Raw genomic sequence first — 21372 nt, forward strand, 5'->3', positions numbered from 1 at the left:
CCACGCTGGACCTGGGTGGGAACCTCAGAAGAAAGTGTTACTGTAAAGTCAAAAAGTCTTAGTGTGACTGTAAGCTTCTGTTTTTGTGGTGATGCTCAAATGCCAATTCTGGTAAAGTACAGCGTTATGGTAAAAGTGTCTTATTAAAGCAAGAAACCTACAGAGGAAAAACAGCCTCAGCATTAGTCACGTGCACATGGACGCACGACTGTCCAAACCAGCTGCGATAATCCACCCGGGAAAATTAAGCTCAAGCTGTCAAAATGTACAAATATTTTTGTGTCTTCAGAGTAACAATAATTTTCTGCGAAGTGGATTCCTTATTTATTTATTTTTTTAAAAGTAGGCTCCATACTGGGTATAGAGCCCAGTGTGGGGTTTGAACTCATGATCCTGAGATCAAGACCTGAGCTGAGATCAAGAGTCAGACGCTTAACCCACTAAGCCACCCAGACACCCCAAAGCTGATTCTGACAACAAAAACATTTGCAGCATGTCTGTGTATTACAAATTGAGTATTAGGAACATCTGGGCCTTTAAAGAACTCCTTTTTAAAATGGCCCAATAAACCCCCAGCTTTTAAAATATTTAAGAAATTGCAATCACCAAAAATAAAGCGTGTCACTCTGAAATTGAGCCCTTGAGGAAGGACAAACTGAACAAACAAAATAAGAGCTCCAACAGCTCATTTCGAAATTCCCTAAGAGCAATTTGGAGTATCTTGATTTTTGCTAAGAATTTTTTTGGTGGGACTGTCATCTTTAGTTAAATGTATAGTCTCTCTTGGAATGGAACGAAACTGAAAAGGCCTGCCTGTGGTTTTGTGGCTGGGCCGGAAACCTGATGAAGCATGCGAAAGATCATAAAGAAAAGACAATTTATTGAAAAAAGAGTGTCAAAAATATACTAAATGGAGGCAAAAAGATAATATCCTATGAAAATACTTGAGCCAAAGTATATGTTCCACAAACTCGAAATTTATAATTGAGAAAATACTCTCAATTAAGAATACTATGGTGAAGCCAGACAGAGGGTCATGGGGAAGGGAGGGAAAAATGAAACAAGATGAAACCAGAGAGGGAGACAAACCATAAGAAACTCTTAATCTCTGAGGATTAAAAACTGAGGGTTGCTGGAGGGAGGAGGGATGAGGGAGAGATGGGGTGCCTGGGTGGTAGACACTGGGGAAGGTATGTGCTATGGTGGAAAAAATAAGTTAAAAAAAAAAAAAAAGAATACTATGGTATACAGAGAAGAATCAAATATACTAAAGATTTCAAATTGACTAGGGGCGCCTGGGTGGCTCAGTCTCTTAAGCAGCTGCCTTCGGCTCAGGTCATGATCCCAGGGTCTGGGGATTGAGCCCCGCATCGGTCTCCCTGCTCAGTGGGGAGTCTGCTTCTCCCTCTCCTGCTTCCCCTGCTTGTATTACCTCTCTCACTCTCTTTCTCTGTCAAATAAATAAATAAAATCTTAAAAAAAAAAAAAAAGATTTCAAATTTACTAAATACAAATGTATTTAGATGGTAGGTAATAGGGGCACCTGGGTGGCTCCGTCTGTTGAGTGTCTGCCTTTGGCTCGAGTCATGGTCCTAGGGCCCGGGGACTGAGTTCTACACTGGGTTCCCTGCACCGCGGAGAGCCTGCTTCTCCCTCTGCCCCTCCCCCCGCTTGTTCTTGTGCTCTCTCTCTCTCTCTCTCTCTCAAATAAATAAAATTTTAAAAACAAACAAACAAGCAAAAAGATGTAGGCAATGTTACAGAAGACAGACCACCACACGAAGGCACATTCTCTGGGAAAAGATCAGTGCCGCAAGGCAGGAGTGAGGGTCCAGAGAAGGCCTCCCTGCGAGCCCCACTTGCTGACATCTGACCTTGCAGAGCCCCCTGCGAGCCCCACTTGCTGACATCTGACCTTGCAGAGCCCTCTCCTTGATTCTGCCCCGCACCAAGGACTCGCTCCTGTCCGACAGAGTGCAGCGGGTGTGACTGGTGTGGCCTTCGGAGCTAGGTCACGGGACACCTTGCAGTTTTCTTCTAGGCCTCTCTGAGGGTGCTTTCTTTTTTTTAAAAAAAGATTTTATTTATTTATTTGATAGAGAGATCACAAGTAGACAGAGAGGCAGGCTCCCCATTGAGCAGCGAGCCCAATGCAGGGCTCGATCCCAGGACGCCAGGATCATGACCTGAGCTGAAGGCAGAGGCTTTAGCCCACTGAGCCACCCAGGCACCCCTGGAGGTGCTTTCTGGGGAAGCTAGCTAACAGAACACTCCACCGTCCCCAAGACTGCTATGTTCTGAGGGAAGACCAAGCCAGCCAGGGCAGGGAGAGCCTACGTGGGAGGCCCAGGAGCGCAGGCGCCATCTTCAACACGACCCCGCTGCCACTGGACTACACCCACATGAGGAGACCCCAGCAGAGCCATCCAGCGGATTCCGGTCAACCCATAGGACCCTGAGAGAAAATCAAATTGTTTATGCCACTGAGTTCTGGTGTGGTTGGTTATGCATAACCAGAACACAGAATATCAGAGACAAATGTAACTGATAAGCTGATTAAAACTATTCAAATGTATGCCAAAAAGAATTCTCCTCCCTACCCCCTTCTCTCCCTTCTTTCCTTCTCCCCTCTGTCTCGGCTCTACACCCAACATGGGGCTTGAACTCACAACCCTGAGATCAGGAGTTGTGTACTCTACCAACTGAGCCAGCCAGGTGCCACTGCTGCTTCTTCTTTTAATGTTCATATAATCAGCATAATTTTTACTTTTTATTTTATTTTTAAAAAGATTTTTATATATCTCTTTGACAGAGATCCAAGTAGGCAGAGAGGCAGGCAGAGAGAGAGGAAGGGAAACAGGTTCCTCGCTGAGCAGAGAGCCCGACACAGGGCTCGATCCCAGGACCCTGGGATCATGACCTGAGCTGAAGGCAGAGGCTTTAACCCACTGAGCCACCCAGGCGCCCTGTAAAGTTTGCTTTAATATACATAGGTACATTTTTTAAAGGAAATATTTCTGAAGTAGTTTTTGAATAAACCATTTTGTAGGTTCTCCAATATAATAAAACCAGTGTTGGTCAATAAACATTTTTAAACTTTAAAAATTATTTATTTATTTATAAAAAAGATTTTATTTATTATTTATTTGACAGACAGAGATCCTAAGTAGGCAGAGAGGCAGGCAGAGAGAGAGGAAGTGAAGCAGTCTCCCTGCCGAGCAGAGAGCCCGATGCGGGGCTCGATCCCAGGCCCCCGGGATCATGACCTGAGCTGAAGGCAGAGGCTTTAACCCACTCAGCCACCCAGGCACCCCTAAAAATTATTTGTTTTTTAAAAAAGATTTTATTTACTTATTTGAGAGAGAGAGAGTGAGAAAGCGTGTGTGCTCACACAAGCAGAGGGAGCAGCAGGCAGAGCGGGAGGGAGAAGCAGGCTCCCTGCCAGGCAGAAAGCACGATTTGGGACTCAATCCCAGGACCCTGGGATCATGACCTTAGCCAAAGGCAGATGCTTAACTGACTGAGCCACCCAGGTGCCTTGGTCAATGAACATTTCAAAAAACTGTAAAATTTTAATTACTTTAAGCACCCTTCACACTCTCAAAAATGTCCTGGTCTGGATGATGAAAGACAGTCGCCGCAACTCTGGGTCACGGGGAGGATGCTGCTGACAAAGAACGATGCCAGCCTCTGAGCTCTGCAAGCAGGGTGACCGGGTCTGACCCGAGTTTCTGCAGGCTCAATCTGGCTGCGGTGCTGGGGGATGGAGAGGAGGAAGGAGGGAGGCAGAGAGACCAGGCAGGAGAGGTTATTCCGTAATCCGCAAGGTGCTGATGGCAGGAATGGCAGAAACCCACTGTCCTAGGTATGCGAGTCTCGTAACTGTCTCATTCAGCGTGTCAGTCCTGATAGTTTACGGTTGGTTCTCTACGGACAGGCAATCATACCTTACACCGAATATCACAGCCCTTTCAACATTTACATCTCTTTTATCATTTGTCAAATTGCATTGGCTTAAAACTTCCAGAATAATGTTCAATATGGTTTTATTTCCTTTCCCAAGGAAAACTTTTAAAATGATAGATATTTGTGTTAACTCTGCACTGACAATCAAATGACTCACCAGCGCCCAGAACAGCCTTTAAAAGTAACAAAAAATATTGCTCACGTCATCACTTTTTCAACCATCTTGTTGTTTCTTTAAACAAGGCCAAAATAACCAAATACTTCAACCAGCCAGTGGCTTTGGAGACTCAACAGCCTCTGGTGCTGATCCAAGTCTATGGAAAAGGACTAACCCAGAAAGGTCACGAGAGCCACCACAAAGAATGTTAGGCTCCAGTGCCAGCCACGGCTCATGAAACAGACTGTCCCGCAGATGAATGATCGCGTCACTGTGAGCTCACAAGGACAGGGCTTTTAATATTCTAAGGAGATGTTTGGATGCCTGCCTTTTGCTGTTCTTCCGGTTCAAGGAATAACCTTTCGAAAACGGACTGGCCCCAGCACCAGAACTGGACAGCTTTCTTCTCTACGTGCTAACCAGGCGTTTGGCGCAACTTACAACTCACTTTGAGAAACTTTCAAGGCAAAATGCTTTTATACGAGAAGTCCCAACTTTGAGGAATGAAAGATCCGAATTTTAACAGAAAATCAAAAAAGATAAGGAAAAAGGAAAAACAGATCTAAGGCTGGACAGACCGATGAGCCAGAGCTCTCCCAACAACTGCTAACTGAACACAGCCAGGCTTGTGTTCTTTTACTACTAAATTCCCTTTTTCAAATAAGAGTTTACAAAGAAAAATACCTGCATATGTCACCTTATTTTTTAGTAGAGCGGGGTCATCAAACTTTTGCAGTCCAGGACCAGACAGCACTTGAGGCTCTGTGGGCAACTACAGTTGAAACTGCTCAAGCCTGTGCTGTTACGGGAAGCACAAACACCCACAGGTAATACTTAAGTGAGTGTTGCTGTGTTCCAGTAAAACTTTATTTAAGACCCCTGAAATCTGAGTTTCATATCATTTGTATGTGTCATGAATTATCCTTCTGATTTTTAAAAAGATTTTATTTATTTATTTTTAAAGATTTTATTAATTTATTTGACAGAGATCACAAGTAGGCCAAGAGACAGGCAGGGAGAGGAGGGGAAGCAGGGTCCCCACAGAGCAGAGCAGAGATCCCAATGCGGGACTCGATCCCAGAATGCCAGGCAGAGGTCTTAACCCACTGAGCCACCCAGGCACCTTTTTAAAAGATTTTATTTATTTATTTGACAGAGAGAGAGAGAGAGAGATCACAAGTAAGCAGAGAAGCAGGCTCCCTGCTGAGCAGAGAGCCTGATGCGGGGCTTGAGCCCAGGACCCTGAGACCATGACCTGAACTGAAGGCAGAGGCTTAACCCACTGAGCCACCCAGGCACCCTTATCCTTTCTGATTTCTTAAAAACCATTTAAGATGTAATAAAAGTGGTTCTTAGCTCACAGGCTGGAGAAAACTAGACAGTAGGCTGCAGTTGGCGGACCCTCATTCCACGGTACTTAACTCTGCTATCAGCATATAAACAACAACGGTGACAGTTATGAAGCTCTTTACATACCGTCATGATGCACTGAAAAACTGTCAGTGGGACGCACAACAGCCACAGATTGCCAGCTGAGACATTTGTGACTGTGTAGGAGCTGGAGGATTCAATCTGTTGTACAGGCCAGTTTCTGCCTTCCCCCTGCCAAAGTACCTCCACTCCAGGGCACACAACCCAGAAGCCCAAAGTTTCAAACTGTCTTCAAGCAACGAGGTAACAGTAGTAACAATGTAGCCTGACTTGTCAAGTGAGTATGACTTACTCAGTGTCTCAGGTTTTGAGGTCTTCGGTAAAAATCACAGATTTAAGGAGCTGAACACTAGCGGCGGTAGCTGGAGAGATCCCCTTTGAAGCATCTGGTCCAACCTCTAAACTACATGCCCACCGGGTCACCATCTTCCTGGCGTCCAACGAACCACTCGTAAGTCAACTCTTTTCTTTAACCGTTACATAAAAATAGCACCACTGGCAGATTACTCTAACAGCTCCCTCCGGCCACCATCTGAATTCCCTCCCGAGCTTGTTCAAATACACATTCCCAGGTAGCAGCCCGAGACTCCCCTTCAGCTGCCCTGAGAATCTGCACTTTTTTAAAAAAGATTTTATGTATATATTTGAGAGACGCACGTGTGCACACAAGCACCAGTGGGGGAGGGGCAGAGGGAGAGGTGGCCTCCCCCTGAGCAGAGAGCCCGATGTGGGGCTCCATCCTGGGGCCTGGAGATCATGACCTGAGCCGGAGGCAGATGCTTAACCAACTGAGCCACCCCGTTTTTTTTTAACTGAAAATTTTATCAAGATAATTGTAGACTCACATGCAGTTGTAAGAAATAAAGAGAGATCTGATGCATCACATTTCTTTCAATGGCTACGTCTTGCAAAACTACAGTACAATATCATGACCAGGATACTGACATGGATACAATCCCACCTTCTTGTTTAGATTTCCTCAGTTTTATTTACTTTTTCATTTGTGGCAAGTGCATTTAACTCTATACAACCTGATCACCTACTTGGGTTCATGCCTCCAGAAGGAGTCAGCATATGGAACACTTCCACCGCCACAGGGATCCTTGTGCTGCCCATTTAGAGCTGGGTTCCTCCACTCTTCTCCCCTCCCTTCCACCCAACCCCTGGTGACCCCAGGTCTGTTCTCCAACTCGACAGGCTTTTAAAGATTTTGTCTGGGAGAGAGAGAGAGAGAGAGACAGACAGACAGACAGAGACAGAGGGGCAGAAGGAGAGGGAGAGAGAATATCTCAGGCACACTGCACAGATCGTAGAGCCTGACAAGGGACTCGATCTCACAACACCGAAATCACGACCTAAGCCAAAATCTAGAGTCAGACACTTAGCCAATGAAGCCACCCAGGCGGCCCCCACCCCCAACAGTCTTTTAACTCGAAGACACTGCATCTGCAGAGTTGTGGCCGCTTTTTGTTCCTCTATCTCCATGATTATGGACAAACATCAGTCTTCTGGTGCAATTATCTCCAATAAGTAAATTTGGATTTTTGGTTAAACCAACAGGATTGTTCTCCTGAAGCCCTCCTCCCTCCCAAAGTGACACTCAAGGAACACCAAGAGCGACAGGATAAGAGATGCTAACCAAGCCTGATTAGAAACTGGAAAAGAATGGAGGTGGTCACTGACTGAGCAGAGGAAGATACGAGGCTTCTGCTGGCTCCGGAACCAGAGGGACCAGTCGCCGGCTCAAAGGAGACAAGTGACAGAGGCTTGCTCTCTGAAGAAATCACAGGAAGGCATGCCAGGTCCAGCAGAGGTAGAGTAGGGTGGGGTGGGGTGGGGTGGGGGAGAGGCAGGTCCTGGAAGCAAGGAACGAGGTGAAGTGAGACGCACACGCACACGGAATGGTCAGCTCCCGACTTCCCGCCCTCTCAGCAACAAGACTGCCGGCAGCCAGGTGAGAGACTGGGGGTTTCCTCTCCAGAGAAGTACTACCTGGTAGGTAGAAAAAGCCTTTCAACACTAACCTTTGTGTGTGTGTGTGTGTGTGGGGGGGGTGGGAGTCTCCTTCCAAACAGCCCAGAGTGAAGGTTATCGGTGTCAAGCCCTGCCAAGTCCATGACTGTCCCCGGCGCAGCACCGCCTCACGGGCAGCCGGCCAGAGATTAGCAGACAGTGGAGGAAAACCTCCAACACGGAAGTCTAAAACCAAGTAAAGATCAAAAGAACCGAAAAAAGCAGAGGATACAAATGCCAAAGAAAATGGCAAGAAATGACTAAGTAATACGCTCAGTAAAAGAAAAGAGACTGCATTAATCATAGAAAACAGCATTTATGAACGCTTAGTTAAGTGCTGGGGACACTCTGAAGTATTTGACATGCATTACTCCGTTGAATCTTTCCATTAATAACGAGGTGGGTACGGTTACCGTCTCCATTTCACAGATGAAGACACCAAGAACAGAGGCCATGAGTCTTGCTCAAGGCCACATAGCTGGGGGGTGTCAGAGACAGGACGGGGACACAGGGCAATTCTCTACACGGTTCAAGAACCAAAGCCCTTCCTTGTACCTCCGCAAGAATTTGGAAAACAACAAATTGAAGAAAGTTCTTGGATATTAAAAAATACGACAGGATTTTTCACGCTGATAGGAAGGCAGGAAAACCACCTAGAAAAAGAAACTCTCTAACAAGTAGAACTAACCAAAAATATGGAAATCATCAGAAAGTGAGACGATGCGTCCAGAGGGCCCAATGTGTGAAACGGAAGGAATGTGGACAGAGGAGAGGAGAGTTCGGGAGAGTGAACGTGAGAAATGCACCAGGGCTGCGGCACGGGTGCGGGGCTGGGCGTGGATCCACTGCGCGCCCGACTCCACCGAGCAGCTCACCCAAGGCCTCCCACACGCAGCTGCACCAGCCCAGACAGGAAAACCCTACAGGCTTCCAAAGGGGGAGAAGACCACCCCACACGAGAACGAGAACAAGGAACGGGTCTTAACACCAGTCCCGGAAGCTAGAAGACACTGGAATGAGGTCTTCCAAGTTCAGAGGAAAGATGACTTCCAAACTGGAGCTTCATATCCTGCTGAATTGTAGGTTGGAAAAACACACACACACACACACACACACAAACCCTGTTGCTTTTTAAGTCTAAAACAGATCAAGAGCAGCCATTTCTAACATTAAGCACAGAGCTCTCACTGAACGCGGAGACACGCTTCCTACCATGAGCGTGTCTATCTATACACACACTGTGACACGCTTCCTACCATGAGCGTGTCTATCTAGACACACACTGTGACACGCTTCCTACCATGAGCGTGTCTATCTATACACACACTGTGACACGCTTCCTACCATGTGCGTGTCTATCTATACACACACTGTGACACGCTTCCTACCATGAGCGTGTCTATCTATACACACACTGTGACACGCTTCCTACCATGTGCGTGTCTATCTATACACACACTGTGACACGCTTCCTACCATGAGCGTGTCTATCTATACACACACTGTGACACGCTTCCTACCACGAGCGTGTCTATCTATACACACACTGTGACACGCTTCCTACCACGAGCGTGTCTATCTATACACACACTGTGACACGCTTCCTACCATGTGCGTGTCTATCTATACACACACTGTGACACGCTTCCTACCATGAGCGTGTCTATCTATACACACACTGTGACACACTTCCTACCATGTGCGTGTCTATCTATACACACACTGTGACACACTTCCTACCATGAGCGTGTCTATCTATACACACACTGTGACACACTTCCTACCATGAGCGTGTCTATCTATACACACACTGTGACAAAGACCCAGACATGAGCTTTACGCTTAGGTAGGTCTGAAGATCCAGTCGAGACATTCTGCGTTAGGGGAAGGCCGCGTTTCACCTCCGGAAAACGCTGCGGCGCCCTCTCTCCCAGCTGAACTTCTACACATCCCGGGACCCCTCGAGCTCAGACCGAGGAGCTCGTGGACGCAGAAACCCGGAGACCAGACACCCACTCGCAGGGGAAGGCATACACTGCAGACGGCAGCGAAAATGACTGAGTCACGACTTCGCGAAACGCACAGACGTCTGCACGAGTAGGAGGTGTGGGTATAAAACAAGTCCCAGAGGCCCACCTAGAGCATGGACCACTTCTGTGAAGCTTGAGAACAATAAAAACCAAACAGCGGATCACTCAAGCACGTATCCAATTTGTGACAAAGTTTAAAAGGCAACAGAAGGATGACCCCCTTCGGCTGGTGTTTCTTTGCGGCCTGGAGATGGGAAAGGAGGGGGCCACAGAGGCGGACACCCAGTGCGGGCAGGACTCTTGTCCCGGGGTCAGGCAGGGTGTACCTCCACGTCCCTGACCGCTGTCAGGGCTCAGATGTCACACGTGATCCGCCGTACACATGTGTATGTGTAAGTACTTACGTTATTATTTTCTCTTTCAAGAGACAATAAAATGGTGGAGAAAAGAACCAAGAAATTTGACTTCCAGGATTTCCATTAATGAAGCTGCTAGAAGATGGGTTTTCTCTACAGGAAGGGATAGAGGGAGCCCACCGAGGGGAGGGAGGTGCTATTCAGGGCTCCCGGGCCTGGCAGTGCCCCCTGTGGCTGCTCCTGGGGAACAAGGTGTTGCCTGAGCAAACAAAAACACATTCCTAGGAAGCCGGTGAGGAGAGTCGTGGGGCCCTAGCCGTACAGCAGAACAGAGAGCGGGGTCCAGACTGGAGTGGGGGGGGGGACGAAGCAGGGCCTCAGAGGATGCCAAAAGGATGGGTGAGAGACAGGAGACCTAAGAGCAGGGGTACCTGGGTGGCTCAGTTGTTAAGTGTCTGCCTTTGGCTCAGGTCATGATCCCGGGGTCCTGGGATGGAGCCCCGCATCGGGCTCCCTGGTCAGCAGGGAGTCTCCTTCTCCCTCTGCTGCTCCCCCGACTCATACTCTCCAGTAAATAAAAAAATCTTTAAAGTGATTAAAATCTAAAAAAGGCCTTATGCATATTTAACAATCAGTAGACTTCTTGTGCCTGTAAGTGTCAAAAATTTCCTCCCTGGGAAGAGGCACATAACCAAATGACACCATTACTCACAGGCAGGGAGGGCCTGGAGTGAGACAGACCCCCCCCACCCCAACCCAGAGGTCATCAGAGAACTCCACCCAGCCCGGATGGGAGCACCACCTGCCGGCCGGGAATCCACTCCCACACGGACTCTGTGAACAGCCGGGAAAACTTATTTTTATCTTAATTATATAACTCCCCCCACCTCCCCACCCCCCTGGAAGATGTAGGTCCTTGCTGCTCTGTGTTCAGGATGAGATGGTGGAGAAAAGTGTGGTTTCCTTCAGTCCCCAGCAGCCCGCCTTGTTCCTCACACCAAGCCAAAATCGTCTTCGAGCTGTTGGTTCTGTTCTCCGCAACTACCACAAATTAAGACCAGTTGCTGTTTCTCCACGGGGAGGGGGAAGCTGTGCCTCTCTGACCTCAGCTCCTACTAACTCCCTCCACCACTGCTGTACACACTCGCCTCGAACGTACCAGACCCACCTTATCCCTTTGAACTGGCTCCTCCCTCCATCCAGAAGGTTCTTCCCCGATACCTACACAGTAGCTCTTCTCTCCTCTTAGTTTCAGTGTCGCTTGCTCAGCAAGCCCGAGCACCCCATTTAAAACAGCAGTCCTCCCCCCTTACCTCGTCCTATCTCCCCGCTTCGGCATCATCGCCTCCGAACATAGTCCACAATTTATGTGTCGCGTCCGTGGTGTAGTGTCGCATCCATGGTGTCTCTCTCAACTCGAATCCCAGAGGGCAGGGGCTTGTCTGCCGTTCTCTGCTGCACGCCCACATCTGGAGCAGGGCCTGGCTCGGTACGGGCACCCAGTCTACACCGCCTTGTGAACCCGAGTCACCTTTAGCGTACCCACCCCCAACCCACCACTGCTCTAAACTGCTGTTGATATTAGTTAAGCCCAGGCAGTGCGGAACCGTTTCTCCCCGGCTCCCCTTCTCTGAGCTAGCCCGGGTCACCTTTCCACTCTAGTTCACTGCGATATTCTAGAACCGTGGTTTTGTCCTCCGGCCTTGGGTCACCGGAGACTATGACAGACACATCTTCACGGACATCATTCACAGAAATTCTGAGCATGCCACGTGACAGCCCTTCTCCCACGACGAGAAGCTTCTCACCAGGCTGGAGATGGTGCATTCATCAACCCTCTTTGAGGAGAATCAGTCGTTCATTCAGTCAGGAATGCTCCGTTCTGAGTTATTTTCATGTTTGTATTTTATCTGGCCATAAGGATAACGGGAGAAATTTCTGTCAAACACATTCTCAATGACTGACTGAAACTTCCCCCAGGAGGCAAGTGCCTTAAGAGCAACGTGTAGCCACTTTCCGGCTGCTGGGCCCAGGGTGGCTCTTGAGGTCGTGTCCACAGAGTCGATGGGAGATCAGAGGCGGAACCTGTGTTGCCGGGGCTCAGCGAGGATCAAACGCAGACTCACCGGAGCTCCCAAGGATGCCCCCACTCCCGTGTCCCCCCGAGGATGCCCCCATCCCCGTGTCCCCTCACCCCCAGTCTCTCACTTGGACACCTTGATTCGGAGCGGTGACGCGGACAGGATGGGGGAGAACAGCCTCGTGCCTCCCGCAAAGGCTCTGCCTCCTCACTCGGTCCCATCTTCTGCGACAACTTCCCAGTCTCTTCCCCTGCGGTGGCTGCCTATTTCTGCAAACGCTAAATCGTCCCCTCCTGCCATCGAACACAACAAACATATGGGTCCAAAGAGCTTTCCTTCGGCACAACTTCCCTGTCAGCAAAGCCGAGTCGGTTTATGACATCAGAGCCATTTCCCCCGAACAGACTGAAGTCATAGCCACGGGCTCATTCGAATGCCTACGACCGTCAGCCGCGGCAGCCGAGACACAGCTTTTTAAAAACCCTTTAAAAATAATTGAGTAAAGTAATCCTGCATCTTTATGAAAACGTTTTGGGATTTAAAAATATTTTTACTGTTACATGTCTTCCTTGATACATTATTTAAATTCTTTTCCCGATAAAGCTGAATCCTATTTTTAAGCTATCACAGGAACCAGGCCGATAAGCCGGCCTTTCTGAAACCAGAGAGGAGGTCTTGCCAGGGAGCTTACGTGGACCTCTGAACGGCGAAAAGGAAACGGACAGGACGCAGCGAGCCCCCTGAACTGCTCCGTAACGGGATCGGCAGGCGGCCAGCCTACCCCCGGAGGCAGACGGCGGCGGCCCCCCAGCAGCTCGTGACTTAGCGCTCTGCTTTGCACGGAATGGGAACAAGGTCCCCAGAAGGCGGCAGTAACATCCACTGTCCGACCCCAGAGTGGCCACTGTGGCAGGGAGGGACGGCTTCCAGGCATTAACAAAGGAAAGAATCAAGGGAACCAATCTCAAGTGAATGCAACACGGAACAAACCTATCGTGGGATCCTAAGTCTTTAGAAGGCAAGCCCTGTGGACGGACTGAGCCAACAAAACAGAGATCCGGAGGATGGAGGGAGGGAGGGTGGCCGGGGCAGTGCAGAGACAGTCCAGTCGCACGTGGCGCTCTCGATGGGGACGAGCCTCGCCGTCTGGCCCGGCTGTACACCCTCCCAGAGCTGCTCAGTGCCAGGGCCCAGGAGGTCCTCGGATGCCACCAACCTGAGCCTGGGGGTCTCCGGCAGGGGACACGGAGGACTTTCCTCTCATGCAACAAACACAGAAAACAGAAGTGAGGAAACTAAGGACTTTGGGGTCTTCTGACCCCAAGCAGTGGGTTTTGGGGCAAAGCTTCCATTGCACACAAGGGGAAACTGAGCTAAGACAGGAGAAGCAGCCTGACCCAGGGCCCAGGATGGGAGGGAGGACTCTGAATCCCTGTGCAGGGCTCCTGACTCCAAGTGGAAGGCTCCACCACACTGTCTCTGGCATCTGCTCATAAGCATGTCTGTACGCATTCCGCTGCCGGCTCGCACACCGGAGCTGGGGGCTGCGCTCCTCACTTCTGAGCCCCACAGTGCTTTCCCAAGCTCAGTCATACAAGCCAGGACTCACAGGTAGCTGGGAACGCTGACCACCACTGGGCCAAGGCCGCAGCAGAAGGCTGATGGTGTTGTCAGAACCATCTGGGTGTTTGAAATCCCAGTTGCCAGACCCCATCCAGACCCAACCACCACGGGCCCAGAACTGCCTGACCAAACCAAGCGTTTCCCATGCAGCGCTGGAGGCAAAACGAAAATGAAATGGAGTTCTTAACCTCACTAGTACCTGATAAGTACCACTATGCATTTCTTTACCAGGCTTGTTGGTTTCTAATAAATTAACTCCTATTTCCTATTTTTAAAATCATTTCCCAGGACGCCTGGGTGGCTCAGTCGGTTAAGCAGTGGCCTTCAGCTCAGGTCATGAGTGTCCTGGGATCGAGTCCTGCACTGGGCTCCCTGCTCAGCGGGGAGCCTGCCTCTCTCTCTGCCTCTGCCTGCCACTCTGCTTGCCTGTTCCCTCCCTTTCTCTCTCTCTGACAAATAAATAAATAAAATCTTTAAAAAAAAAAAAAAAAAGGTTAAATCATTTCCCTGCTTGTATGACAGGAAAGCCAGACAGTGTCATTTTTTTTTTTTTCAAAGATTTTATTTATCTGAGAGAGAGAGAAAAAGAGAGACAGAGACCGACTGAGGGAGGAGCAGAGCGGGGAGGGAAAGGGACAAGCAGACTCTGCCGTGAGTATGGAGACCGACACAGGGCCCGATCCCACGACCCTGAGATCATGACCTGAGCCGAAAACAAGAGGCCGACAACTCAACCGACTGAGCCACTTAGGCGCCCCCAGATGGCTTCATTTTACAGACAAGAAAACAAAGCATAGGTCACATGCTTTGCTCTGGGTCCCGCATCACTGTATCAGAGTCAGGAATTCCAATCTGTGATTTTTCTCACCTGACCTCTCTGCCTGTTCTTGGTACATACATCTTACTAGAAAATCCCTGCCCAACAAACTCTTTCTGTAACAACAGAGAGAAATGCCCGTCCAAGATTCAGACGGCAGTACCAAAAATGGAACCTGCCTGCCAGTCCCTTGGAATAGGTCAGTGCTCAGCCTGATGGTCATCGGCAGTGTCCTCCCTCTGTGGTTTCCTTAAGAGAGGAGATCGCCGTTTTCCTAGGATGAGAACATTCCAAACCCTTCCACTATGAAAAGCAAAACCCTCAGAAATGGAATAAAAGACCCAGCTCAAAACCTCTCCCTGAAATGCTGTATAGCCCGCATCTGGTTATTACTCACTATTTCTGGTTAGAAAACGTCTTATTTGGAAGCGGTTTAAGCAAGTAGTGCAGTATTAGGAATTTTACAATAACTTGCACGCTTGTGTGAAACGGTCACAGCTGTGCTCCCTCATTCCACAGAAACATGGCCCGGAGACACATTTCCACAGAATCCCAATAAGCAATCACTGTGCACACCCAGATGGCCAATTTTATTGCAGGACAGAGGCTCAGGCTACTGTGACGTTCTCTTTCCCCTTCGTTGCTCTGAATGCGGCAGAGCTGCAGCCAGCGCAGCAAAGACAGCAGAGCACAGCGTGCTCCCGCCGGGCTCCCACCCCGTCTCCGCAGCCCTCGCTCCATCTGCCAGCGCCGACCCCTCCAACCAGACCTCCCCACAGTGTGCGGCCCTGACCGCTGGCTCTGCAAAGGTCCCCCATGAGCACGGTTCAGGCGCCCCCGAGATCTTTAGTGCTCCTGACTATGTCACCCGCCCCGAGTCGGTTTGGCCAGTGTTTCAATTCTCCACCAGCCTGTGACCAAAAGCCGCTCGCCACCACTGACGCCATCATCTGTTGCAGGGAGGCTGGGTAGAAAGGAGAGGTGTGGGCATTTATAAATATACTTTGAAATGCAGGCTTCAAATAGACGGCAGTGTTCTGAATATACAGTCCTCTAACTGCTGTGGGAGTCTTTAAAAAATCCACTTTCTGGAATATATTTGATCAGAAGTTCGTATTATCGCACCTCCCAGCTGTACGCCAGCGTCTGTTCTTTTCCTTCAGGAGACGCTCAGGCCACCTGCCAGGCCACCCTGGTCACGCTGACGGAGGCCGAGCCCCGCTTACCCAGCACACTGAACGGGAACACGGGGCTGCATTCGGTTAGCCACTCGCACATCTGGTACCTCTGACTGACTGACGTGTCCCATTTGCCGCAGGGCTGGGACACGGACTCAGAACGCGCTTCCCTAACAAACCAAAGGACAGAGATACGGTACGTGGGACTGAGAAGGAGCTCCCAGACTCAGGCACGTTGCTAGGTCACAGGACTCAAAATCCCCTGGGGACTTGACAGAGTCAAAGGGGGTCACCTTGTCGCTGCCACAAGAGCCCAGTGACTGGTGTTCACGGCCCTGTTGTACGGAGAGGATAAAAAAAAAAGCCTACGCCCCTGCACAAGGCAGTCTGAACTGTCCCATGTCCTAAGCGATGCAGGGAACCCAGCTGCCTCAGTGTGGTCAGGTGGCCGCCCTCTCCCTGACAGCGAGTGTCCCCTGACTGTCACCCAGCAAGAGTGTGGGCAGCTCGACTGCAGGGAAGGGTCTCAGGGACCTGCCTGTGCTGCTTACTGTCTGGGATGTCTCCTTGGCTTTGGGGAACCATGGGATTAGTGCTGCTGCCCTGCATGGGCTGAAAACCCTTTTCTCAGGTCCTTGGCCGCAGCTTTGCTGAAAGCCACTGGGAGCTGCTTTCCATAGACGCCACTTGGATAAACAAAACTTTGTTCCACCAGTTTTGTACGTTATTACCTTACACACACACACACACACACACACACACACACACACACCCAGCAGCACCACGGATCTCGGGCTGGCCTCCTGGCTCGCTCGCCCTGCGCCGTCCTCGCGCGGGCCCGGCTCACCTTGGGGTTGGTGCGCTGCTGCAGCCTCCGCTCCTCCCGCTCTCTCTGCAGCCGCTCAAACTCTTCCCTGATTTCGGCCGGCGTCCTCCTCCGCTCCACCACCTGCGGGCACAGTAGAAGGACACCGTTAAGGACCCAGAAAGCAAGGAAGACAGACGCAAAGAGCTGACATGGTTAACCGGCGAGTCCGCGCGGCCTGGGCTCGTGTTCCTTCCCCCAGGACTTAACAACGCCAGCGATGCCCAGGGGGCTTTTCCCCGCAGGCACGGGCCCTGGTGAGGCGAGGCTCACCGTCACACCCACTCGGCTCTGCCCTCATCGTCCCGTGGCCGTGCTTCTCCTCAGCTCTCCGGAGAGGCGGAAGCACGACTTCCCTGGTTTCAGTAGCTGATGCGAGGCTGCAGGAACCTTACAAAGAACACGTCACCTTATTTTTAAATTTTCATTTAGTTTTGGAGAGACAGGGTGAGAGAGAGCGCTCGAGCACAAGTGTCGGGGGTGGGGAGTGGCAGAGGGAGAGGGAGGGAGAGCAGCTTAAGGAGGCTCCACACCCAGCCTGGGGCCCTGCTCGGGGCTCGATCTCACCACCCTGAGATCAGGAGCCGAGCTGAAATCAAGAGTCGGACACTTAACCAACTGGGTCACCCAGGCTCCCCAAGAACACATCACCTTAAGTCTCACGGTCCAAATTTCCCAATGGTCCCAGCACAGACAATAAACCTTAAAGACGGAACCAAAGGGCAAAGGCCCACACAGCCCGGCCGTCTCTCCCCAGTGCGCCGGGGCCATCGCTAGAGATGCCTTCTGGGCTTGGACCAAGGGGTCTTCGGCCATCAGGTCTGGGCACTTTTTGCAACCTTCCCTACTACACTACGCTAGGACCCCGAGGACGTAGATGTCGGGTGCACTTCTGCACCCCCAGTTCTCGTAAGACGGGCAGACCCCCTGAACCATGATGTCGGATCGATGAGGAAATGCGGCCTCCCGCTGCGGCTTTTCTTAGCGCGTCATGAAGCGGAGATTTCTAAGAGGCAACGGAAGGCCACCGTGGGCCTCAGGCCCCATATCTGTGGAAGAGAAAACCGCACCATGTGATTTTAGGGTCCAAGATGCCACGGCCTGTGAGCAACACCGAGATCGGGGTGGGACAGCGGCCGGAGCTGGGCGGGGGAGCCCCGAGAGCACAGCCTGCAGCAGCGGGAGAGACACACAGGAGCCTCGAGTGGCTGCTCACGAACAGCTAAAAAGGGAGGTGATGTGCGAAGAAGCAATCCTGGAAATCACAAGTTTAAAAAATTGTTTAAAAAAATACACGCTTACAGCAAAAAATCCAAATAGTACAGGAGGATATAAAGCAAACAGGGCAACTCGCCTGTAGCACCCTCTTTCCCACCATCCCTCCCACAGGCTGACATCGAGTTTTTCTGTGTCTTCTAGACGTCTCTGTGCACACATACGTGTGTGTGTATTCCAACACATAAACGGGTTATAGTCTAGGTTTTGTGCACCTCGGTTTTATTATTCAGCAATAAAGAAAAAGAAATATAAAAACTGGCTTATCCAAAAAAACACTGAGAAATGTGTTTACTACTTCTCTCAGGAAGTAAAGAGAAAAAAATAGAGAAACCTTTTTCTCCTCTCATAACCCGATACAACCAAGAATTACTAAACGGGGGCAGGAGTTCTCTTAAAGGAAGTTTTAAAATAAAAACACAAAAATCATCCAAGAACAAATAAATCAGTGGCACCAGTGACTGCTCTGTGGCCTCCCAGCACCATCCTCGGTCGTACCGAACGGATACGGAGGCTCAGCCCGCTGGTTCCCTGCAGTTGAGGCCTGAGCACTCAGCCTGCATTCCTACCCTGGACTGAGCCGGGGGCAGAGCCGGGCAGGGAAGCTCAGGGCTTCAGCTTCTATAGCATCCCTGTCTCCCACCAGCTTCTCCCTTCAGCACAGAGAGCTTCAGGGAGACAGAAGTTACCAACTACTCTATTTAACCATGAAGATCAAGAAAGATCAGGAAAAAAGGATTTAAAGTATTTTAGAAATTCTTCATGACCTCTGAACCCCAACCTATGACTGTGGAACCTGCCGGTGGTGACCTAAGTGCTGCACTACCAAGGTCAAGCAGGGTCTGGATGGGAAGTGCCTGCTGCACAGGTCCCGGAATAACCTGCCTGCTCTGCCTGGACGAGAAGGTTTCCCACCGAGTACTCTGTCCAGCGGGACACCGGTGTTGATACTGCAGACTAAGCAGAAGTTTGACAAGCCAAGCTTTAACCAGCAACACAGACTCCATGAATATGCCTGTCTCCTGATATTTTTTTAAGATTTTTATTTATTTATTTATTTATTTGACAGAGAGAAATCACAAGTATATGGAGAGGCAGGCAGAGAGAAGGAAGCAGGCTCCCTGCTGAGCAGAGAGCCCGACGCGGGACTCGATCCCAGGACCCTGAGATCATGACCCGAGCCGAAGGCAGCGGCTTAACCCACTGAGCCACCCAGGCAAATACACAGATTTGTAAGATTTCAGGAGTCAAAAGACTGGAAAGCGTCAGGCTCTGCAGAGGCCAGAGCAAAACAAGAATTGTTTTAGAAATTCTAGAGCTGTCTGACCTTTGCTGACTGAATTAATAGCTGTGAATCCCTCTCTCCGCCCTACTCGGTGATAAGCTGAAGAGGCAAATATTCCAAACGTGTGAAGTCATTCTGTTTCTAGTCAATTTTACACAGGTTTGGCAAACAGCTGGTGCATAATCAGAGCAGACTGCAAAGTCAAGACGATTGGCACCTGGAGAGCAGTGAAGAGCTGGGTAGCCCAGGGCAGAGTCTCGCTTCCAAGGCTCCCGACATCGTTCGTCCTTTCTGCCCTTTACACGCAATGTACCACGACAGAGAAGGGAAGGAGACCGAGTCAGCCACACGTCACTTTCCTCCATCTCAGTCACCCTTAGATAGATGTACCCAGGAACACAGTGCCCAGAACTACATGCCAGAGGTGATACCAGACACTTTCCGTTAACAGGACAGATCACGTGCAGCCCCTGAATCTACACACCTGTCCCGATCACCTTAACTGTCCATTCACCAATGAGGTCCGTCCCTGCGCTAGCCAGGAACACGGATCTGCCTTGTGGAAGAGGGGGCAGGGATCCCTAAAAGCAAGGCAGCGTGGTAGAAGGACAGAAGGCAGGCTCTCCCACCCTGCCTCTAACCTCCTGGCAGCCTCAGGGGTTCGGGGAGGGTCACTTCGCTTCTCTAAGCCTCGGGTCCCTGCTACAGTGACGGGGTTGGACTACAGGATTCCTGAGGGTTTGTCTGCTCTGAAAATTCTGAGTCCAGCTACTTGACTTTGGTTTTGGAACAATTTTAGAAAATTATTCAGAACTTTAGAAAAATTACAAAGACAGTACAGGAAGTTCTCCTACACCCTTCCCCCGGCTTCCCCCGATGTTAACACCTCACACTGCCCCAGGACAGCGGCCAAATCTCAAAGCCAACCCTAGAGCACGGAACCCAGACCTTCTCGATTTCACCAGCTCTTCCACTAACATCCCTCATGTGTTCTGGGATCCAGTTTAGGCTCTGGCCTTGCATTTTGTCATCCCATCTCCTTAGTCTGTGAGAGCTTCTAAGTCTTTGTTTTCATGACCTTGACCACACTGCAGCTCTGCCTAATGAAGGCTGCTGTCGTAGCCACTGTGAGATGGACGTCCAGGAGACAGGGAAGAGTGAGATGTGGGCACCGGCAGGGCCTGCGGACAAAAACTAGACCGTGGGCAGTGTCAGCCAAAGACGGGGTGGAACATCTCCCAGGGCTCCTGAGTCACGGGCTCTCCTCTCCGCCGGCTCACCGTTACCAGCTTCAATGCCACTGAGCACTCCCAGCTCAAAGGTGAAGCTTGCCACGCAAGCCAATTTCATTTTCAACATGGGTATTGCACAAACACTGCTAACCAACTTGGGTAACTAAAATGGCTGGTTTCACAAGTGGCGATCACTTGTACGTCTGCATCTTCTTCCTTCGGAATCCCGCTGGAGAATGACAAAGCCTCTCAAAGGTTAAAAGACAAAAAAGGGCAAAAAGCATAGGTGGCTCAACTGGTTAGGCATCTGAGCCCCCCTTTAAAAATTTTTTATTTGTCATAAAGAGAGAAAGCGAGAGAGAGCACACAAGTGGGGGGAACAAGCAGGCAGAAAAAGGCGGCTCCCCACTCAGCAAGGAACCCGATGCGGGACTCCATCCCAGGACTCTGGGATCATGACCTGAGCCAAAGGCGATGCTTAACCGACTGAGCCACCTAGACGCCCTTAAGCATCTGACTCTTGATTTTGGCTCAGGTGATGATCTCAGGGTCGTGGAATCAAGCCTCCTGTCAGGCTCTGTGCTGAGTGTACAAACCACTTGGGATTCTCTCCCTCTGCCCCAAACCCCTGCTTACTCTCTCTTTCTCTCTCTAAAACTAAACAAAACAAACCTTGAAACTGACCAGCGGCTGAAAGCAGGGCGTGTATCTTGTGCAGCCTCAACTAGCTCAGGTTTCCTCCCCAGGGCGGGCCAGGCGGGCTCTGACATCTCGGGACTAAAGGCGTCTCAGGTGCTATGGTTTTGACAGCGCCCTCCCTCCTCCAGCGACTGCCTGTGTGTTCAGACTAACAGGTATGTGGCAAGCGGATACCATCAGCAATTAGAAAAGCTTAACAGTTGAAGAACACCAGCAACAGCGCGAAGGGAACTCAGCTGAAGCCGGAGAATCCGCACGTTACCCAGTAGGGGCGCGACGGTCTCCTTGAAGGAGTCAGGACGCCAGCCGCACAGAATGCTCTGGAGTGAGACCGTTCCTGTGCGACACGAACAACGGGCTCCGT

General features: G+C 50.3%; 1 protein-coding gene across 1 annotated transcript in view; it reads right to left on the reverse strand.

The window, feature by feature from the left end:
* DNAJC11 (DnaJ heat shock protein family (Hsp40) member C11) overlaps positions 1–21372 on the reverse strand; it is a 69401-nt gene that overhangs the window by 21043 nt on the left and 26986 nt on the right. The window contains exon 4 of the mRNA XM_044237049.1: positions 16500–16601. Coding sequence (XP_044092984.1) covers positions 16500–16601 — 102 coding nt within the window. The remainder of the gene's footprint in view (positions 1–16499; positions 16602–21372) is intronic.

Source organism: Neovison vison, chromosome 2 (assembly GCF_020171115.1).
Source record: "Neovison vison isolate M4711 chromosome 2, ASM_NN_V1, whole genome shotgun sequence".
NCBI lineage: Eukaryota > Metazoa > Chordata > Mammalia > Carnivora > Mustelidae > Neogale > Neogale vison.